This window comes from Hoplias malabaricus, chromosome 4 (genome assembly GCF_029633855.1).
Source record: "Hoplias malabaricus isolate fHopMal1 chromosome 4, fHopMal1.hap1, whole genome shotgun sequence".
In the NCBI taxonomy this organism is placed as follows: Eukaryota; Metazoa; Chordata; class Actinopteri; order Characiformes; family Erythrinidae; genus Hoplias; species Hoplias malabaricus.
Window position 1 is genome coordinate 33,673,098 of NC_089803.1, and position 22,301 is coordinate 33,695,398.

Consider the following 22,301-nt stretch of genomic DNA (forward strand, 5'->3'; position numbering starts at 1 on the left):
CGAGCCGTTTGGATGGCTCCCTTATTGTAACGTCACACAAGGACAATTTGCATAGAACCACCCTGGCATTTGTGAAGGTGTTTGTGCAGACAATAATAATCTACATGCCTGGCCATGGGATTATATTTAGAGGTGGCGTGCACTGCGCAGCTGCTCTCTACAACTGTAAAAGGCTCGCAGTGCCACAGTGTCATGAACCATGACACTCATGGAAATGACAATAAACTTCTTGAACTTGAACCAAATTTGAAGCTGAAAAGTGAACAAATACTGATGTCTTTATGCTGTCTTGTACTCGTATATACTTCCCCAAACACACCACTACAGTCTCAAAATTGCTTACTATTTAATACCACCTTAAAAATGATGTAGTTATTTCCAAGAGCTAAGTTGAGTTCTTTGAAATTTCAGTTCTTCCTTAAATGCTGACGCTATATTCACACAATCACACTAACACCGCCATATATTAAGTTTTCGTTAAACACCTTAAACATTGAAGCAGTTACAGGCACCTGGACAAAACTACTGCATCATTTAAGGTGACAAAATCTGCAAGCTAGAGAATAAACAACTAAGTTTGCTTCTTTTTCTGCTATTCCACCTTTTTCTTATGCTACAGAATGCTGACTTGGATGCTGGAGGGCTGATCACAAATTATGTTAAAACTGTTTATTCATATATTGTTTTTTAATAAATATTGTTTGTTTACACCACATTTTGTTCTGTATATGCCTGGTTGTTTATTCTTAAGCCAAAAAAGGAGGGAGAGTACAAGTTGAGGTGCAACTGTCACATTTTGGCTCGGAGTTCAAAATTTTGCTTAGAGCCCAAGGAAAATCTGGACCATCTCTGTGTGCAGGTAGCTCCTCTTCTTGCTCTGGGTCAGACTCAGGGTCGAACATATAGGGTTGGATAGCGCCTCATTTTCACCTCTGGTAAATGTTCAACAAAAAAAGAGCAACAGCTTATTTGCGTAAAAGTGACAGAGCCCTTAAACGGCTCATTCTGAAAGGGATTGACACTGGCCAGACTAGAGATGGTGAGTTCTCTTTATGTGAGAGTGATTTTATGCAACATGTTACGCAAAACATGGGTTATAAACATGTTTTGTATAACCCATAGATCTTTTCTAACTTGTTTAAAAAGATGTGTAATATGTCACCTTTAAATGCCCGCTCCAGTCATGTTTTTACCTTTGTTAACATGTCCAAGTGATGCTGTTTATTTGCTAAAATAATATACAATGCATGCAGCTACAATGTATGGCTAAGCATTTCTTCTCTGAAACTTCCAGCATTCCAAAAACAGTGCAAACAGTCTCAAACAAGCAATTTCAGACTGCAAGGGTCTCTTACATAATAAATTTAAGGAACCAATGCTGTCAACTTGTAGGGAAGTACTCTCAAACTGCAGGCACAGGACAGGAAAGTTGAGACAAAGGCATTGGCTAATTGCATATTTATAGATCTGTACATACTGAATGAAGGCAAAGGTGTAGAGTTATATCTAAACCACTTTAAGAAATTCTGTTGTTGTTTTTTTTCCTTCTTGGACAAAACTTCTAAATATTCGATTTTAAAGAAGAGAAATTACCAGAGAGGAACTTGATATCATATTCTGAATTGACCTATATTCATATTGACAATTTGCAAATATTTTCATATTTTCCCTCATACTACACAAGGTTTAAGTTTTTCAGGTGGCCAGGTGGCCTTGGCTGACATTTTGACAGATTTATCAAGTGGGGTAGGGGATTTGGAATTTTCAAATACTGTAGAGATTTTATACAGATTCATTTGAGAGGCTCTAGTACTAACCTCTGAGTCCCATGGGGAATCCTCCTCATCATCTGCCTTTTCAATACCCAGCTCTGACATAAAATCTGAAAATCAAGCATTGTTATACATTTACAAAATACATGGAAATTAAATGCTTTGTATTTGATTTGAATAATGTTTCTGCAAAGAAAAAACATTGTCTGAATACCCCTTTGCTTATCCTGAGATTTTTCAATTTTTTTAGGATGGTCAACCTCTTCATCATGCTCAGAGCCTTCAGAGCTTTCAATTTGTCCCTTATCATGTTCCTCTTCTACATCGTCATCCTCATACTCATCTTCTGAAAATGTTTTCTCCTGGTTTGTGACAAACATGTCAAAAAAGCCAATTATTCAAACATTGTATTTTCATGTTAAATATGCTAAAAGATAAATAAGTACCAAATATGCACTTAATATAAAAATATATGAGACAAAGTACATTTTGGATCATGAGTCTGGGTAAAAGTACAAAAACAAAAATAAGGGGAAGAAAAAAATAAAGTTAACATATTAAAGTTTAACATATGCAGCCTTACTTTATCTAGAGCGTTTGCACTTTTCTATGGTTTTTCCAGTTTGTCACAACCTAACAGGATCTACACAGCATAGACAAATACGCAACAACTAATTCTACCATCCCACAATGTACATCTACCCAAAGTTTTCCCATGTACCTGCAATGAGCTTTGTTGTGAAACTCTGTGATGCTTGACAGGTTTATCAAGAGCTTCCGTCACCTTTAAAGTGCCATTTTCCTCCTCTTCAGCATCATCATCAGTGTGAGAAGCCAAATCAACATCATCAATGACCGTGTGAGGAATTTCTTCATAGGACACCTGGTCCTCTTTAGGAATGTGCATATTATTTTCACTTTGGTCATCAAACCTGACATGATCATCATTTATTTCATCAAAGGACCTTGGGCTTAGACTGGGATGTTCCATGTCAATAAATTGATCAATTACTGTAATTGGGGACTCTGGTTCAATACCCTCTAAAGGACATTGTATGACATTCGAAGATACTGGGCTGTTTGGGGCAGAAAGCACTGGACTTGTTGACCCAGAGCTTGATAAACCATCTTCAGATATTTTCCTAAGAGTATCCTGTGGACCTTCAACTTGTATGTCACCACTCTCGAGCAAATTACCATTACTATTTTCAGCCAGCGAATTATCTGATGTTTTATCTGAGATAATGCTTTTTTCAATAATTTTGACAGTACCACTTGCAAAGTCATACTGCATTTGCTGAACCTCACTATCACTATCATGATCGTCATCCTCTTTCTCACATACATTCATTTGATACTCCAAATCATCAGTTTGATCATCAATCCCAACAATCATGGATACTGGCATATTCTCATCATTATCTGGACGATCTACTGTCCAGTCCTCATCTCTCACACTTGCCTCTAATGGAGAATGGATGTTTTTATGTAAAATGTCTTTACTTGAGCTTTCGTCATTAAGAATGACTGTCTCTGTATTTGAGGTCTTATCTTCTCCTGCTTTTTCTTCATCTGAGTCAGTTCCCCAGGAATCTTCAGAGGTTTCTGGTTCTTTTTGTTGTGTCAACAATGTTAGAAATTTAGGAGTTTTCTGTAAATCATCCATCTCTGTTTGTTCATAAATGTAGTCATGACATGTGCCTTTGGATGGTAATAGGCAATGTCTGTGTGAATCTTCATTTTTGTCAGTTGTAAGTTGTCCTTCATTATCTGTGCTACCACATTTTTTAGACAAATTGTCACCACCCTGACTTTGTGGGGATGTAACATTCAGTTCCTCAGATACTATAGTATCTGGTTCAAAATGTGTATCATCGACTGAACCTTTTTTTTCAACTTTCAAGAGTTCTTCGTCCTCTTCATCATCCCAGTCCTCATCACCATATTCTTCATAATTACTGTTCTTTTTTAATGCACTACCAATGCTTGGTAAAGGTGTTGTAACTGCTTCCGTAGCACCTGTGTTATTATCTGAAAATACTTCACTTTCCTCCTCCTCAGAGATCCTTGACTCAACCCTGATGGCTGACACAAGACAACCATCTTCAACATCTAAAGTTTGTGTAATTGCACTAGTATAAAGTGGAACATTTGAAACTACCTCAGTAAAGTCACTTGTGGTTTCTAAATTTGTTATTTCCTCAGAAAACCCCTGACCAGTTTGCTCTAAATTTGTCATTTGTTCAAGAGTGCTGCCATCTAAGGCACTGCCCTCCATCACACCAAAATGTGTATTTCTGGGAACACATTTTTCTTCGATTGCTAATTGATCAGGATATACTTCAGGTTCAGGTCTCACATGAGGCTTCACCTGAAAATTAGGGACCTCCTCACTGCCCATAAAACCTGTCATTAACAACATCTCTGGAACCTCTATTCCTTTATCTGCTTCTTGTGCTATTGCAACACTGGCTTCTTGTGATATTGCATCTTCCTCTTCTTCCTTTTCATTATCACTTTCTTCATCCTCCTCCTCCTCATCTTCATCACCACACTTGTCTTCTTCATTTTCATCATCCTCTTCGTCATCTTCACCCTCATCCTCTTCTTCTTCTTCTTCCTCCTCTTCCTCTTCCTCGTCCTCTTCATTCTCCTCATCATTTTCACCTTCCTCTGAATCTTCTGTAGGGCTTTCACTGATATCTGAATCTTGTTTGAGGCCACAAGGTACCTCTGTGGATTCTACTTCATCAATTACCCCAAGGATATGAATTGGACAGGGCACAGAAAAAAACAGATAAAAAAGCAGAGTTAGACAAGAGAGATGTTGAGAGATTTGATGGGGAGTTACCTTATGGGAGCTGTAAAGGGATGTAGTGGTCATCTGAGGAAGTTTGGAAAAGGGTGTGGGAGCTACAGGGTTTGGGTGAGAGGTACTGCTGGTAGGGACAGCCATGGTGAATGCTTGCTGTTCTAAAGCATTGCCCTCGCTGTTGGGTTCAGACTCACTTCCACTCCAAGATTTGTTTGGATCCCGATCCACAATAACTACAGGGAAGGGGGTTACGTTAAAGGTCAATCACAACATAAAGGAAATCGCTGTAAATAACTTATTTGAAACTTACCCTCTTTCTGTTCCCTTTTGGAGGCACTCATGAGTTTCTTTAAGTTCACCATGTGAGGTTTCTGCAAAAAAAAATTTTATTTTTATATTATTTTAGTGATTTTATGAATGTTCACAACAGTGTCCAAAATATTACGGACACAGGTTTTACAGGTTTATATTACAGGTTACCATATTGATTTTAACTGCTTACAATATATCCATTGTCACAGAAGATTAATTATTGTTACATGCCCCTTTCTACACAACATTTTAAACCTATATCTATATTATGCTCTATAATTTATTCCCTGTTTCCAGAAAAAATTATGCTTCATATTTTCTGACTGTGATTGTTATTATTTTCCAGACATACAGCAATAAATACTATACAACATATTTAAATCTTTACAAGCATTGCTCTAGCATTGAGTGAGTACATCTCCCCACAAGATGAAATTTTATAGATTTCTAATCCACCTCATATGAATCATTGCACAGTATTTTGAAATACCTTTGGGCTCAAATCTAACTCATCATCTTCATCTGTAGAAGGCCAGGAATCAGCAGGGCCACTTTTTGATGCTCTAAAACATTAAGGCGTATTATCAAATTTCATACATGCACATACGTATTATATTTTACTCAGATATTGTTTCTGGGCATTTTAGAATATTTCCTTACCTACTAACAGAGTCTGCATGAGAATTGTCATCTGTATCTGAAAATATACAAATTACATATATGATGTAAAATAATGAAATCACTGTTTGATATATATGTTGATTATGAATTAAAGAATAGCTATGAGATATAAAAAAAAAACTAAAATATCCATTTGACCATTAAAAGGTTACGTTTGTGTTCTACACTAATAGAAATAAACAATTTTTCAGAAAAATGGTTATTTTACAGACCAGACTAACTAAAACTTAAAGAAAACACTACACATAATTAACAGAAATAAGTCACAACATGACTTACCATCAATAATTTGAAACTATAAATGCCCAAGCATATGACTCATATTTGTATTCACTGATATTTGCTTACGAAACACATATTGATATTAGACAGAATCTATGAAAGATTTTCAAGATGCACCACAAAAGCACAAGTCCAAATGTGATCTTCCTTATTTTAAGCATGCAATCCTATTACATTTATTGGCATAAATGTATTCGTCTTGTTAGGGAGATGGTAAAGAATCTTGTGCATCCTCTGTGGCACATCAACACTTATGGTAATACTTGCAATACCTTTCCCTGCTTCTTTCGAGGTTCCTTCTGCAGCTATCCATTGACATGACAATGTAAGCAATATGAATGGGGGAAATAAAAAGACCTCAGACAAAACACTGTACAACAAAACAAGTATTACTGAGCACAGATGAGAATATGAAGATGGAAGTATTAGGAAATGCAGGATGATTGCTCTCAAATGTGTAATCATCACACCTGAGATGAAAATGTATCGAAGAGTTTAACAAGGTTTGGTATGGCCGATATCAAACTCTCTCATGGATTCATTCATGTTTTAGGTTGGAATGGTAAGGTATTTTTTTCTTATATCTTGTAATCTAAAACAGATGAAGCATACATTAGGCTGCATGCTCAGTGACTCACCATCTTTGTCTAAAGCTGGACCTCCTAGAGAAAAGCCGGCCTCAGGACTTCCCAGCTGTGAAGCTTGTTTGTTTTTACTGGAGGCAATGTGAGAGGGTGACTGTAATGTCTTTCGCTTTGTCCCATGTTCAATGATTAGATGTGAACATCTGAAAATGAGAATAATTAGAAATATTTGGCCTCATCAAGCAGATAATAAGAGCAAATGTGAAATCTCCTTAAGTAAACAAATTAAATGCTCACGCATGGTGCCCATTCATTACAGCATAGTCATCAGATGACCATCCTTTATTATCCTTCACAGTGATGTCAGCATTGTAATCTAAGAGTAGTCGCACCATACTGATATGTCCATTGCAAGCAGCTATCAACAATGAGGACCTTGGGGGCATGAAATTGAAAAACAGAGGTGTAAAATAGTAAACATAACGTTCTGACAAAAAATAAATATTTCCCTAATATTAATCCTTGCAATTTGATACACTGAAAAAATGTGTAAGTCAAACAAACATAAATTTTCCCCCCATTTTAACATGCATAATACTGCAAGCCATATAAAAAGCCACCAAGTATTTGTGTATGCACAACCTATATATTATTGATATTATTATTCATATTTTTTCATTCATGCCGCATGCATGGTTATACTAAGCAAATATCTTGTAGAACTATCATACTTACCGTTGCTCCTGGTTCTTGATATTAACATCTGCTCCCTCCTTGAGTAGAAGTTCAGCCATTTCTACATGGTTTTCCTCCACTGACAAAATTAAGGGAGTGTTGCCTTCCTGTGAATCCAAATAACAATATATTTAGTCACTTAAGCTTTTTAAATTTTGTCAATATTATTATTTTTCCGCACCCCTAAATTGGATAAGTGCTTACAGACAATGAATGAATAAATGAATGAATGAATGGTTTTTGTTGACTGTACTAACCTACTGTCATCTTTCATATTAAACGTAATTCTTTATATTACTATAGCAGCTAGGCAGGTTCCTGAAAGCAAGTAAAGCATCACTCTGCTCACTCAGCTGTTAATTTAAGTAAGTATCATTTCATGCTGCCCTCAAACTCCTCGGATCTACTAACAGAAACATATCCCCCACCATGTGTCTGACACCTGTTGTGCTGAGATAAATATAAAAGGTAATCTGGAGTCCTGGTGAGATCCCTGCTTCACCTTGTTCTGAGCATTGATGTTAGCCTCGTGTTCCAAGAGCTGCAAGGCCACAGGCAGGCAGGGGATGCGGGCTGCCAAGTGCAGTGCTGTGTTGCCATTGATATCCACCAGGTTTGGATCTGCCTCATGCTCCAGAAGGATGGATACGCAACGATCCTGCTGGCACTGCACTGCCTGCCAAGATCCACATATAACACCACAAACTCAAACACATTACTGTCCAAAAGTTTTAGGCACCAGAGATTATGAGATTTAAAAATCTATTTATCTGAGCAGTGTTTATTTGCTAAAAATAAACAAATGAACAACAAATAACACCCAACACTAGAAAAAAAAAATAACATCTTTCCAGTAAGTGTGATACTCTTTGCGAATGTGTTGGGTTAATTTTTCCAAATCTCTGCTCGTGGCAGGCCATATTATTTGAGGTTATTATCCAATACCTAGTTTTACTGGTTAATAAATAATGATTTTAAATAATGTGTGCTGTTGATTTAACAAATTCAAGGAGAATCTGAACATAACTCACACCTACTACTTTATAGAAACAACTTATACTTATTATTTGTTCTATTTTTTATTTACTGTGATTATATATAAGTTTATACAAACACCACGCTTATTAAGAAGGCCTTAGTTTAAATATATATAATTATCTTAGGTGCCAAAGATTTTTGCACAGTACTGTACATACCTATTTAGAAAAGCTTTCAAATAAGCTAATTAAACAAAAGAAGGCAAATCACCATATATAATATACAATAACAGCAAAACAAAAAGTTAAAGATCATGACACTGTACCTTCATTAAGGCTGAGCGGTTCTGATTGTCACATAGATTGAGTTTAACTTTGCTTTCCACCAAAAACTGAACCACCTCAGTATGTCCATGAACACAGGCTATATGTAATGCAGTTCTGCAAGTCCAATGACAAAGAAGAAAAATAAAGCTCTTCTGTTTTTTTTTTCTCTCATGTTTATCGTGCTATAAAAGTATAACTGTTACTGACAAAATTGATATCTAAAGACAAATATATTATTACAGGAAAACCATATAATAAATTTATCAATAGCAATTAAGAAAAACAAACCCAAATATAAGAACATGTTAAACCACTTTTAACTGATATTCCACTGATATTTCAAATGTTTTGCATAAAGGCTATATCTGCAATGTGATTCCCACCCCTGTAAAGACCTTACAGTGTATTTGTTTTAAGGTTCTCTACAATTAACCATTTTATATCACACTACTCAGAATTGGTTTAGAACACAACTTAACTGAGTTAGAAATGCTATATTGGAATAATGAAGACAAGAGATCCCTTAAAAGATAATATTTTAAATTTCTCAAGAAAACGGACGTGTATCTTGAACAGCAGTATCTACATTCTGATCCTGGCAAACTACATATTAACACTGACTGACAGGACTAAAACTATCCATCCACACTCACCTGTTCTCCTTATCAAGTTGGTTTAAGTCATTCTTTTTAGCAAGCTGTCTTAGTTTTGTCACATCTCCAGTAAATGCAACCTTGTGCACTTTCCCCAAATCCTTCTCTTTCAGGTCATAGCCAACAGAAAGCACACTCCCCGTGTCAGATGCACTGGGAGAGCCTTTCTTTTTTTTGGTGAGGTTGGTGAAGATTTTCTTCATTGTATAAGGCAGTGCAGCTTACAATAGCAAGCCTTCATTGCCTTCCTGATAAGTACACCTGAGATTCAGGAACCGACATGGGATAACCGCACCTTCCCCATCCCCTAAAAATAAAACGTACAAAGAGGATTAGGCCATTTATATTAGCTCCAACACATAATGCTGCTACTGAGGGTTTGTGTGACATTACAGGCGAAGGGAGAGTTTAGAGGACATTCCTATAGGACAATCCTCAATGTTGGGCTTGTGTTTTCTGGCTAACTGAGAAATCCTGGGTCTAGCCTAAAGCAGTTCCTTTATTCCACAGTTCCTAAGTCGATTTTCATGTTCCACCTTAAAGGGTGCAACAGTTAACGTTCACTCCTGCAGCATTTAAGGTGGAGCGGACGACTGGTATTCGAAACTGGTGGCAAATTAACCTATTTTGATCAATGCTGTACATCTTATCTGAAAGTAAATTCTTCTATGTTCAATGAAAAAAGAGATAAAGTAGCATACAATTCGTGACGACTGGTCGTGACTCAAGACAGTAGTCTAATTTAGCTAGATAGCAAACTTAAAAGACAAGACGTCCCCCGTAATACGGCCGAGAAAATAACAAATTGACCTTTCGTGAGCTAATGTAGCTGCTCTGTGTGTTGCTGAATATTACCTCTGCTGGGTTTTCTAAGCGGCTATCAATTTTCCACTAATCCAGCAGAGTTAAATGCTAGTTCTAAAGCTGCGCGGTGTTAAAAATTCTTACGAACTGACGACCCTCGCTTACCTCGGCCAACAGGCTGCTCAGAGTATTACCTTCTGTGCAAGACGTGAAGATTCCAGCATAAAACGTAAAAGGCAGTAAGACCTACAAACAACAATTCAGTGTCAGTTGACCAGCTGTGAGTCTCCCTCTTTAGCGGAGTTAGCTAGCTGCTCCTTCTTAGTGTAAACCGTGGAGCCCACGCAGAGCTAGCGCGGTAACCAAGGCAACCCCACAGCGCCACAGTCATCATCACATTCAACTGAGCACTGGAGTAGATACTAGACACTCAAAAAAGACACGAGTTTGACTGCGAAATACTGCTTCTATTGCTAATTCAGATATCAGGGTAACCATTGTTGACTCTGTCATATAACATATCCAAATCCATACTTGGCATGTCCTGTATAGCCCCAATTGTCACTCTGTGTTTGGTTTTGTTTGCTATATTTTCTGTTCTAAAATGTATTTACAGTTACTCTTATTCTGAAGATATGTTTTTATCAAGTTTAAACCCAAGTTTTCAAGTTTTTATGTGCTTATGTACTGTATGCTATACAAGGGAAATACATGTTCAACATTTTGGAACTTGATGAAGATGCAAATATAGTACAGTTTAAAATAATATTACTATTCAAAACAACTTTGTCAGTGTTGTTTCCTACTGACCACCGTGGACTAATGGGGTATCGGCATAAACAGGGGTCGTCTGGCTGTTGTTTCCACACGGAAAAGCAGGTCGTGTGGGCGGGGCCAACCGTTAGACTGGGGCGGTTTGAAAATGTGATTGACGTTCAAATGGTACAATCGTATTATCAGTTTCTGATGTTCCTAAAAAAGGGCCCGCCCTTTTTACGTGTCTTTTTTTTGAAGTTTTTGATTGGACCAGAGGGGTTTGAAGGACAGCGGCGTCCACCAATTACATGGCACTCACACAGCGATTGGTGCTCTGTGAATTTTAAACTACTTAAACCGTTTTGAGCGGGTAGGGTTGAGCCGCTGTTTTCATAGCGCGCACGGATCTGAATGTTTATCGGAAAAAAAGGAGTGGGAGATCTGTAAAGCGTACGGTTTTAACCTAAAGGTATTGACGTAACGTTAAGTTTTTTTATTACTTTATTTAACGTATATGGATTCGGGTTATTTCTGCTGACAATTTGGTGGTGGGCGAAATGCTAACGAGAGATAACGTTATTTCTATAGCGGTAGTGCTCTAGTAATCTTTCATAAGCTTTGCAGTGTCCATTCAATAGCATTTATACTGAAATCTCTTGTCTCTCTGTTAACCTTAAGATATTTGTGTCAGCATTTGTTTACGCTTTCTCATCGTCGAACTGGGTTAACTATCGCTAGCTACCTCGTCGCTGAGCATGAGCTACATCATAACATAAATTGTGCTCTGTGCTCTTCCACTGCAGTTTCAGAGAAGTCTCTGTTATAAAAAAATTATGCTATGAGCTCGTCGTGAAACTTTAACGCAAATGTTACATTGCTTTCAGTTGCGCATAATTGTTCTTACGTAGGCCAGATCAGGTTAGGTTGGCAACGTTAGCCTATAACGTAGAAAATCTTAACTTTGCTTGCTTATAAACTAACATATAGACATTTACCAGTTGTTTAAAACGATCCGAGCACATGTCTTTTTACAGTTGAAGAACGATATTAGGAAACTGCAAACGGTAGTTCTTGGCATTTTGCCCACAAAACAAAGCATTGTTAGACCTAGGCTGAATCTAAAATGGCTCCAAAGTGCATTGAATGGATCATGAAGCTATGACTTTAACATCCAGACAGTGCACTCGGTGTTAGACAGGGACCTGTGCATTTTATTACTGAATGTAAATAGATACATATTAGAAATGTATTGTTGTATTCTGATAAAGAAGCTGGTATTTCATGTTCTACTTAGGGCGCTGGGTAGATAGTAGACAACCATTTGAGATACAGCCCTGGATCGTGTCAGGACTTAATCCCATTGTGACTCTCCATGCTTTTTGAGCACTGCTAGGTCATGAGAATATGAATGTAATGTTTCACTACATTGAAACTTTCCAATGTGCTAGAAAGTCCAGAATATCCAGTTCTGTTTTTTGACTCTACAATTAAATCAGTAAAATATATTTTCTAATGGAATTTCAATGTTTTTACAGAATTAAAATGTAAATGTGACATGTGTAGGTTATATAGTTTGATGTGAATGCCTGCACTTTGTTGTATGGTATTTGAAATTTTCTTCGTCCTCCCACTGTGAAAATTTATTTAATACTTAGAGTATGATTATAGAGTAAATTTTTACAGTAAATATATAAAAAAAAACTGAAGATGCATGTACTTAGAAGAGTTATCTAAATGTTTAGTCCAAAGAATATATAAAGCTAGATGGCAGCTTGGAAAATTTTTATTGTGCATGTAGTTGAAGTTTTTCATGATTATTTTGTATAGAATCTTGTTGCAAAGTCACAAAATTTGTGTGTAGTATAGAGGCGTCTATGATTTTTGTGCTGAACGTCATCCTGTGTCTTGCCCTTCAATCACCTCTTTCAATGCACAGGGACGCAACCATGAGTTCCTTGCCAGAGGCCGTGCGTTCCCTCACACAGGTGTTGACTGGGAAGCTGAAGGATTTTACAGATGAGGTTGAAAATGTTCACATGTTGTGGCTGGAGGAAATTCAGCAGGAAGCTCAGCGAATGTTCTCAAGGTATGTTTATATTTATATATATATATATATATCTCAAGAGTATAGCTGTAAAATCAGATAAATTTGAAATGACACTATTGGCTTATTCAAATTTTGTAATATTTTTGTTTTTGACTTTAGAGACACATCATCCTTATTGTTTTATGTTACAGTGATTTTAATACAGAACCAGAGCTCATGCCCAAAACTCCATCACAGAAACGGACAACCCGCAGGAAACGGATCTCTGTAGAGTTGAATGAAACTCGGAACAAAAGACGGTAATAATATTTAGATTGTCCCATTTCCAATGTCATGTTGGAAATCAGTGTTTACGTGTTTTTGCAGTTTTCCTATGTTCATATTTTTGAATGATAAACAGTATAATGTTTGAGCCAGAAAAATATTCTTTTTATGTTAAATTTAATGTTTTAATTTATGAACAGTTATGTTTTCAGTACTTGAGTTAATAATGAGGAAAAAATATGGAGCATTTGAATGATATTTTAGATGAGTTACATCAGTGGTCATTGGGGCATCAGGTAGTGTTGCCTTGGCACAGCTCCAGAGTTCTGTGGTTGAAGGTTTAAACACTGCCTTGGGTGACTGTCTGCTAGTTTGGTGTGTTCTTCTAGTGTATGTGTGAGTTTACTTTCTCAGTTCAAAAACTGTCAATTGTTGGATAGACTGTACAAAAAGGTTCCATACATGTTTGTCCTGAGCTGGACCCTGTCCAGGGTGTGTTTCAACCTTGTCTCCTGGCATGCTGGCAGTTGGGCATACTGGCTGATTTAAATAATTTAAATAAATTATTTATACTGTTCAAAATTTACTGTGAATCTTGTGATTTGCAAGTGTTCAAGACATTCATTTTTTTTTCTTCTCTCTCCCCCAGTTTCTCTAAGGGGAAGCGCAGTAACTTGCGTCGTTCTTCTGTCCAGAACACTCTAAATTCAATTTCAGAGCTGATAGTTACACATGCACCCAGTAACAGCCCTGATACATCAACTGAGGAGCCAGTTCGCCGCACACGGCGCAATAAAGCGGTGGCAACAGTGACTGATAGTGAGCCAGTCAAACGTAGCACACGCAACAAAGGTGCTGCCAAGGCAAGGGAGCAAGCAGAAATGATGGAGGAGGTGGCAGCGGTGGCTCCACAGCCATCTGATGTTCCGGAAAACAAGGAGTCGAGCAATTTCTCATCCCCGGTGCAGTCACTGTTGTCTCAAGCTGTGGTGAAAATTCCTTCAGCGGAGCGTCTCTCTGCTGAGAGACAGCTACAGTCCAATCCTTCTCCAGGACGCTCTGCTAATAAAATAACTATCGCAGCTGTAGGGTCTCAGGCTCAGACCTCATCCTCACGGACGTCAGTCCGGCGGTCTCTGGTGCTGCGCCACTCTCTGGTGGGCCTCAGGCACAGCATGACCCAGGAAGCAGTTCGTCGAGCCTCTCGACGTTCCTTTTTAAAGAAGAAGAACAAAATGGGCAACTCCACATGCAGCAGCTCTGTCAGTGGTGAGACTACCCACATGCAAAAATATACAGTGGCAAAATCTCTATAGGGAACACATTCTGCTCTGCCATATTACAGTAAATCAAGTACTTAAATGCTAACATTTTGGCTTTGCTTTGAATTCATGTGGTTTTACGTATTTATTTGACCAATACGTATCTGGTGTTGTACATTCTTCATAAATTATTCAAACTTTATTGTTCCTTAGGGGATGTTTCTATGGATGTAGAAACAGAAGAGAATGATGTAGCTGAGGACAGGGTTGAACAGTGAGTAAACTTGTTTCTATTATAGAGTTTGTTATTTTATTTGTGATAAGTTTCAGAGATTAAATATCACCCTGTTTTCTAGAATCAACACAGAGGAAGAACAGACAGAACAAGCAGCTGAAACCAGCACTGAAGCACAGAAAACCCCGGCTGAGGTTGCTTGACTGCATCCCAGTATTGATTACTTCCCTTAAGGGCATCAAAAAGCATTAAGATATTGTATGTCTGCAGTGCAATTAATTCACAAATTTCTCCCGTGTGTTGTTAAATGTGTTTAATCAGAATCCTGAGTCCAAGCAACCAGTAGATGAAGCAAAAGTGATGCAAGTTATGGAACAGAAGCCATCAACTCCAACTGTCGGGGAAAATTGTCGTTTCACACGTTCCATGGCTCGGCTGTCAGACGCGGGTACTGATGTGACAGGTAAATACTGTTATTGCAATCACATTTCCGTAATGAAATAAGTTACAAACAATATAGGGCCAAAAACGCCATCTCATATTAATTGATAAATGGAAGTAAGCACACACACACAATACAGAATCCAGGTTTTTCCAAAATGCAAGGCTTGAATTTTCTGCACACAGTGCTATTCTCAATCCATACAGATAGTTATATTTTGACACAACCTGCAACCTGGTACTGAACATTTACAGGTTTATTTATTTATTTTTGTAATTGTTTTGTCATTACATAAAATTCAATACAATACAATTAATTTCATGCCATTTACTTTACATTATTATAAGCAATTTATGAATGATTTTAAAGTATACAGGCAGATGTGAGTAGTGTTAAAAATGAACACACTTTGCCTCTGGATTGTACTTGTACTCAACTCTCGGGTAATACCCATAACTATTGCATTACTCCACTGACAAAGTATGAAATGCATTTGAATATCTGAAATCTGGCATGAATTGCATACTGCTCGCCGAATAATAAAACAAAGAGTGGCAAACTCTAAAAAAGTAGAAATAATTTGAATAGATTTCCATAATTCACATAAAAATGATCGCTTCACATTCTGAACTGTAGTACATATGCTAATCTTATGATATTTTATAAGATACTCAAGCATCTGTGGGCATCTCTCACCTGTAGATATGGCTTTGGGTTTCCTGCCATTTTATTTAGTTACATTTATTACCCTAGCCTTTGCAACTTTTTTTATGGCACTTTATATTTTGATTAATATTTTTCCACCACAATATTATATGCTCTGCATGTAACTGGGTAGTTAATTATATTTTATTATTTCCAGTCACATGTGCTGGTGTATGGTATGTACCAGGTATTAGGGATTGGCAGGTTTTCCAGTAACTTTGTTATTTCAGAATTTATATGGGTGTCTAGAAATTTCCCATTTTCCAGAAAAACATTTTTAATAAGATACTTACTAAATGAGTTGCCTTTTATGTCTTATAGATGACAGTGGAAAGAATTTGCAGGATGATGTAAGGTGAGTGAACTTTTAAATTACTTTTTGTTTGAGTAATTTGTATAATGTTTTCTCTAAACTAGTGTGTCTTGGGTTTTGAATAAAGTATACCTTTTTCAGGGCTTCTCGCTCGGGTTCCAAACGTCGTGCGGCAGAGGCAGCAGCAATAGCATTTGGCACACCCAAGAAGAAGCACTCGCCTCCCAAGAAGTGCATGACTGTAAGACAGCCAGTACATCTTACTTTCATAGTAAACAATTCTAGTACTATATCAAAAATATTTGGTTTGTATTGATTCCTTGCTCCCCAGTTTCTACACTTTAAACAAAATGTATAAGCTTAATAACCTTTTTATAGGGATGCTTATTTATTAGTGTAATATCGCTTGTTCCTGGATGTCAAATGGCTAATAAGAACATCAGAATTTCAAAAGCTTGGTACTTCCACCACCTTAGTTTTGGTATAAGTGGTATAGGTATTTATGTAGTCATTTACTTATATTTTAGGGCATTACGCCTAGCATGCGTTTCCTGCACACAGTACAGAAGAACCAGCTTCTGATGATGACTCCAAGTTCACTGGGACGCAGCTCCATCATAAAGAGCTTCATTAAACAGACTGGAAAAACAGATGGCAAGGTGAGCCTCTAGTCACTACACTTAATGATTTGCTACAGATTATGGTGTAAATACTTAATTAGACCAACTAGATTTTGGATTTTAATATTTCTGTACCTTGGGAGGAAAGATTTTATAGAAATTAACAAGGTTTAATGACCAACTCAATTGTCAAATGATTGGTCACTTTTTGGGGGGGGGGTGCAATTGTAATTTGGCAGAGGTGTAATTAAACCGAAGTTAGACTGAAGTATACTGTGACTTAAGATATTTGATCACTTAATCAAAGTAGAGAGTAAATGCATTGTTTGCTGGGTTAGTAATCCTGCTCCTATTTTTTTCCCTCAGTTGAGCACTGGCTCGGTGGTAAGTGCAAATTCTGATGTAGCTATGTAAGCCACTGTAACATTTCACTGGTGTGTGTACGGATGTGCGTGCACTGGGTCACTTTCCTTTTGCCATCTAACTTGTAGCGGTGTGTGAGAAGTCTCATACTGTATTACTTTAACATAGGAAATTTGTGTTAAGGTTTTTAGTGAAACGCTTCTTTATATTTCTTATTTTCGTACTGTGATATACACAGCCTAACTTAAGGGTGGGCAATATGATAGTACTTTTTGTGGCTATCAGTATTTTTCCAACTTATCTTACCACTGAAGGTTATTGTTTTACATAATGTGTATTAAAATACTTAATGTGATTTTATATCAAGAGTTATATTGTTGCCGTATTGTCCACCCCAAAGTGCTAAATCATTTGGGGGAACGTGCTACAGGCTATCATTTTAACTTAATCTTTTAACTCAATCCCTCATGTATGTCCCTCTAACCTCTCACTAAATGCAACTTCCGTTAAATATTTGTCATTGTATCTCAACCCAAGTGTTTTTTTGTTTTTTGGTTTGTTTTTTTTTTCCCCTCCATGAAAATGGTCCTTGTCACTTTAGGTGCGGGAACGGCAAAAATGGGATGCATTAAACAAGAAGATTGAACAAGAAAATGAAAGAAAGAAAAAGATTGAAGAAGAAAGGAGAAAGAAACAGGAAGAGATGAAAAGGTATCAATTCAGTTTTGCATGGGTTTTTGTTTTTTAAATATATATAGATTGCAGATTGTATTGAGCTGCCTGGATTATGTAGAATAAGGCCAAGTGCTTTCTTTTTCTGTTTAGAAAACGGGATGAGCGCTTAAGACGAGTAGTGGAGGCACGGGTCAAAGGAGAGAAAGAAAAGGAGCAGGAAAAGAAAAAGAAAATTGAAGAAAAAATGGCACAGCTTGAGAAGAAAAATGATTTGGTTGGTCTCAATTTTTATATTTGAAATTTATTTCAGTAAAATTATTTTTTCACCAAAGGATAGTGATGCCAAGAAAATCTGGAATTTTAAGCTTCAGTTATATGGATTTACATTTAAATGCTTTTAGGTTTTATTTATCTAAAAATAAATAAATATCTCAAGTTCAATTTTAATTCATATTTTGTAGTTGGACAGACAAATTGTATGCATATAAGGAAAAAGCCCTAATCTTATTGCAATATATTTCATTGGAAGCTTCGTGTGGAGCGGTTGGCTGAAGAGAAAGCCAAGAAAATGGTTGCTTCTAAACGTCAAGAAGAACTGGAACTTCGTAGGAAACAAGAGGAAGCAGCCCGAAAGAAAAAGCTTCAGCAGGCTGTAAGCTGTGTAATTTATGCACAAATTCTTGTCACACATTAAACATATGACATCAATATAGCGTGTGTGTATATACGTTTTTCTGCTTTTTTTCATACTGTTTAAACAATGTTCATAAATATTGTTACAGACATATTTCAGCCAATTATTTAATAATTAACAAAATTCTACACTTTCTCCCTCAGGAGGAAGAAGAGCGACGGCATCAGGAGCTGTTGGCCAAGCGAAAGGCTGAGGAGGAACGAGAGAAAGCTCGCAAACAAGCGGACGCTGCACGTGCTCTGGAGCTCAAGAAGGAGCAAGAGCGGGAACGAGAGCGGGAGAGAGAAAGGGAGAGAGAAAAACAAGCTGCTGCTGCTGAGAGGTTGGTTGCCTGCCCCCACCCTTAGTAAAATTAAAGTATGGAAGGTACTTAAGTTTATAGTATATTGTAGTACAGCATCCCAGCAATTCATGAGACAATGTGTGGCAAACAACCTCTGAGGACTAAAATGGAATTATTTGCTGCAGGGAAAGATTAGAGCGTGAAAAGGCTATTGCTCTTCAGAAGGAACTGGAGAAAGCTGCCAAGGAGAAAGAAAGAAGAGAGCTTGAGGAGAAGAGAAGGAGGGTATATATCTAACTGCAAGCTGCCCAAACACAACTGCTTTAATAACTTATTCCTTGATATTTTTTTTTCTTTTAAACCTATTACAATATCTTTTTATTCTTAGGCAAATTTATTGCACTCCATCACACATGATCATTTCTAAATGGGTTTTCAAAGTCCTAGATATACAATTTGCTAAATAGCAATAAGGCTGTATGCATATGCAAATTTGATCAAATGAAGTTCTCTCCATACAATATTTTCTTTTTATACAACAGGAAATAAGAGATGTAATACACAGTAGTGATGCTGAAGGAAATTGTAGCATGTTTGAGTGTTTACTACATATGTATACATTCTCTAATAACACTAGTGGTGAAAAATTCTGCTTTGTATGAGCTCCTTATGGAACTTTATATAGTACACTTAAATAAATGAATACCCCCAATGTAATGGTTGCTAATTCCACCTGTTAACTAGAGCTCCCTTTTAATTGCACAAAATACAACCAGCCCAGTTGGGTGAGGGCATGCCTCAGGCATGTCAAGCCAACTTCTGCTTATATTCAAAAAGCTGCTAACACAATAGCAATTGACACTTCATTATGCTTAAAGGAGAAGGCTACCTGCCCAGTTGTTAGCTAACAGACACCTGTGAAAGCTGGAGGTCTGGCCACCTAGAGGTTGTCCTCTCTTGATTGAACATTACCAATGTTTATTTATTATCATTGATTTTTTTAGTTTTAGTTTTTTTATACATAGGAGCTTACATAATCCATTTGTAATGGACATATCCATTTGTCCACTTTTAAGGTTGGATGCACCCATATACATATTATGCACCCGTTTTGATCATGGCGGTGATGAGAAACACTCAAAATACACCAAAGAGTATATTGTTTCACTTCATCCTTTTGATCCTTTAGGTCATTTTGTGAATTTGAAAGTGGTGCGTAGTTCAGCACCTGATCTTAGCCTCATAATTAAACCATATATTTCATCGCTAAATGTCTCCTTAAGTGCCATTCATCTAAATGCATGTCCCTTTCCTTAGGAAGAGGAGCAGAAGAAGGCTGAAGAAAGAGCTGCCCAACAGAAGCATGCTGCCGTTGCCCCTACCATCACTGTACAGTATTTTATTTTTAATTTGAAATTCTATCTTTTAAAGATCATGGTACTGTAATAACCTCACTTTTATGTCCCCACACTCTTTCAGACTTCAGTTATGAAAATGCCAATGTCCAAAACCCTCAGTGCCACAACTGCCCACAGTCCTGCACTAAATGTCACTGTAGATATTGAGGTAATATACTGAGATATTAAAATGTACATTTGTTCATGTCCTTTATGAAGTTCTTGCTATTAAATGACTTGTCACTTTCAGCACTCTGTCATGAAGACCCCTGTGGGGAAAGGAACAGCAAACATGACAATAGACAAGGGAGCAGCACTGAATGTCACTGTAGATGTCGAGGTAAAAGAAAAAATAATTTTTTTAAGATTCATATATTTTGTTTATTTGCTTCTGTTCCTTTATCCTAAATTAACGTTTTCAGGATGCTCTGCCAGCTAATAAGTGTTGTCTTATCCTCCATTGCTCTAAGTCAAATCTTACTTCAGTCAATCTTGTTTTACCTATATGTAAACAATGAATGGATTTTATTCATCGGTACTATTGTTTCTTATATATGGTGTGAGTTAGGTTACCTAGACAGCAGGACAGTTGTCGTCTTCTACACTCCTACAAAGTGTTGCAACTATTAGCTGACTGGGTACATATATTTACAGCAGTATTTCTCAAACTTTTGAAACTGAATTTATATGAAGGAGGAATAGACAGTTCACTTATTGGAAAATGAACAAGATTGCTCATAATAATGAATTTGGTATGTGTAAGGGGAAGGTTCTGCCTTTTTAATAAAGTTTGCTTGTAGTTATGGGATCAGGAACAGCTGTTTTACTGTAGATTTATGCTCTATGCAATATCTAGACCTACTTTTAAAAATTTTGTATGACTACAGTAACATACACAGAAAAGCAGTGACGAGACAGTTTCAAAATGCACAATATTTACTATAAGGGCTTTTTGACTTGTGGCACTGTTTCTTGGTGTAAAGAATAATGCTGCCCTTTGATTCATAAACATGTCCAGATAAACAGGACTTAATATATTTGTTCATATCCTATAGCAATCTCCTCAGTCCTACCAGATAACCCCTAAAGGGAAGAAGGTAGATGTTTTAACAAACCCAGAAGACTATGGGATGGACCAGAACAGTGATGATTCTACAGACGATGAATCTGCACCCAGGAAACCCATCCCTTCTTGGGCAGAGGGTAAGAAGTGTTTCTGACTCCAAGGATTCTGAGTACCAGCTGTCTTATTAAATGTTAAAAACTATTTACCTTGGAATGCCCATACATGTTCACAATATTACTTGGAAAATATTCCTTGCATGTTGCACGGACTTCCAAATTTATTTATTTTTATTCCCCTTTCTCCTGTGACGATACAACTTAATTTGGCCGGTAAATGATTCACTCCTTTATTAATCAACTAATCAATTTCAAATTTTATTGAAATTTTATATCTTCTACAGGTACACACATTTTATGGCATCATATATATTAATTGTATTTCTGTCCACAGGTATGCAGCTTCAGCAGGCTATCATGAAGCGCTATTATGACCCACTAGACCTAGACTCTTACTTTGGGGTGATTGAACAGCCCAGACTGGAGAAAATCTTTCAAAAGACCAAACCACGCTTCTTTAAACGTACTAGCTCTGCTGTGTGGCACTCTCCTCCACGCATGGGCACCATGCCCAACTAGGGGACAGATGTCTATTTTTCTGCCGTCTATTTTATATGTATACACGTCACATTTGTTTTATATAAACTTTTGAATTTTACTTTAATAAAGCACTATAAAAATATATTTGAAGTTGGAGTAGTGGGGAGGACAAAAAGAATGAGAAAACGGTTGTTAGGTTTAAGGTGTTCTGATCTGTAGTGTATCTTAATGGGAATTGATTGAATTAGCCTCACCTGCTAATTCACACAGGAGCTGCTACGAATATTAAATTGAAAGTGTAACATGGCACAAATTTATTGGAGGCTAAATGTGTCAATGGAGTGTGTATGTAAATTCCCTCCTTTTAAACCTGCATAATAAACAAAGAATTTGAGGAAATAAAAAAAATGGGATTTGAAGTGTGTGGAGGACGTGCTCTCCTTAATTTAATCCATGTCTCTTACATGTCTTGGTTATGTAATCAGGGCCTAAATTAGCATTCTGTCAGACTTTTTAGCCCTGCTTTTCTTGCCTAATACTCAAGTGTAAATTTGGTCTTTCCTTAAGAAGTGAAATACTACAAAAATGGCTATAAAGTAAAAGTCAACAGTCTGCTGACTGTATAACAAATAACTATTTTT

The 22,301-nt window shown here is 37.0% G+C and overlaps 2 protein-coding genes across 3 annotated transcripts in view; one reads left to right on the forward strand and one right to left on the reverse strand.

Moving 5' to 3' along the window:
• Window positions 1–10,280, reverse strand: part of si:ch211-272n13.3 (ankyrin repeat domain-containing protein 26) — a 37,861-nt gene extending 27,581 nt beyond the window's left edge. Inside the window, exons 1-14 of the mRNA XM_066668487.1 lie at window positions 10,137–10,280; window positions 9,139–9,445; window positions 8,485–8,599; window positions 7,684–7,857; window positions 7,182–7,288; window positions 6,744–6,881; window positions 6,501–6,649; window positions 6,135–6,167; window positions 5,560–5,596; window positions 5,390–5,462; window positions 4,898–4,958; window positions 4,624–4,820; window positions 1,987–2,134; window positions 1,818–1,882 (exon numbers count right to left, since the gene is read on the reverse strand). Of these exons, the coding sequence (XP_066524584.1) occupies window positions 1,818–1,882; window positions 1,987–2,134; window positions 4,624–4,820; window positions 4,898–4,958; window positions 5,390–5,462; window positions 5,560–5,596; window positions 6,135–6,167; window positions 6,501–6,649; window positions 6,744–6,881; window positions 7,182–7,288; window positions 7,684–7,857; window positions 8,485–8,599; window positions 9,139–9,341 (1,500 nt within the window). The 5' untranslated portion in view covers window positions 9,342–9,445; window positions 10,137–10,280. The remainder of the gene's footprint in view (window positions 1–1,817; window positions 1,883–1,986; window positions 2,135–4,623; window positions 4,821–4,897; window positions 4,959–5,389; window positions 5,463–5,559; window positions 5,597–6,134; window positions 6,168–6,500; window positions 6,650–6,743; window positions 6,882–7,181; window positions 7,289–7,683; window positions 7,858–8,484; window positions 8,600–9,138; window positions 9,446–10,136) is intronic.
• Window positions 10,281–11,040: 760 nt separating this feature from the next.
• Window positions 11,041–21,975, forward strand: incenp (inner centromere protein). 2 transcript variants are annotated; one of them, XM_066668380.1, is made up of 21 exons: window positions 11,041–11,167; window positions 12,635–12,784; window positions 12,937–13,044; window positions 13,659–14,278; window positions 14,485–14,545; window positions 14,628–14,700; window positions 14,828–14,969; window positions 15,975–16,008; window positions 16,108–16,207; window positions 16,494–16,625; window positions 16,953–16,970; window positions 17,551–17,660; window positions 17,775–17,898; window positions 18,154–18,276; window positions 18,462–18,640; window positions 18,787–18,886; window positions 19,919–19,990; window positions 20,081–20,167; window positions 20,249–20,338; window positions 21,054–21,201; window positions 21,515–21,975. In XM_066668380.1, the coding sequence occupies exons 2-21, from the start codon at window positions 12,645–12,647 to the stop codon at window positions 21,697–21,699; spliced, it is 2,646 nt and encodes an 881-aa protein (XP_066524477.1). In that variant the 5' UTR covers window positions 11,041–11,167; window positions 12,635–12,644; the 3' UTR covers window positions 21,700–21,975. The 2 variants fall into 2 exon arrangements, with proteins under 2 accessions (XP_066524477.1, XP_066524478.1); XM_066668381.1 differs by lacking the exon at window positions 16,953–16,970.
• Window positions 21,976–22,301: the final 326 nt, after the last annotated feature.

Excerpts from the sequence above, each read along its gene's own strand:
- incenp (XM_066668380.1), top strand. The coding sequence starts at position 12,645 with ATGAGTTCCTTGCCAGAGGCCGTGCGTTCCCTCACACAGGTGTTGACT. Across the intron at positions 12,785-12,936 it reads GCTCAGCGAATGTTCTCAAG|TGATTTTAATACAGAACCAG; the intron begins GTATGTTTATAT and ends TTTATGTTACAG. Across the intron at positions 17,661-17,774 it reads AAACAGGAAGAGATGAAAAG|AAAACGGGATGAGCGCTTAA; the intron begins GTATCAATTCAG and ends TTTTCTGTTTAG.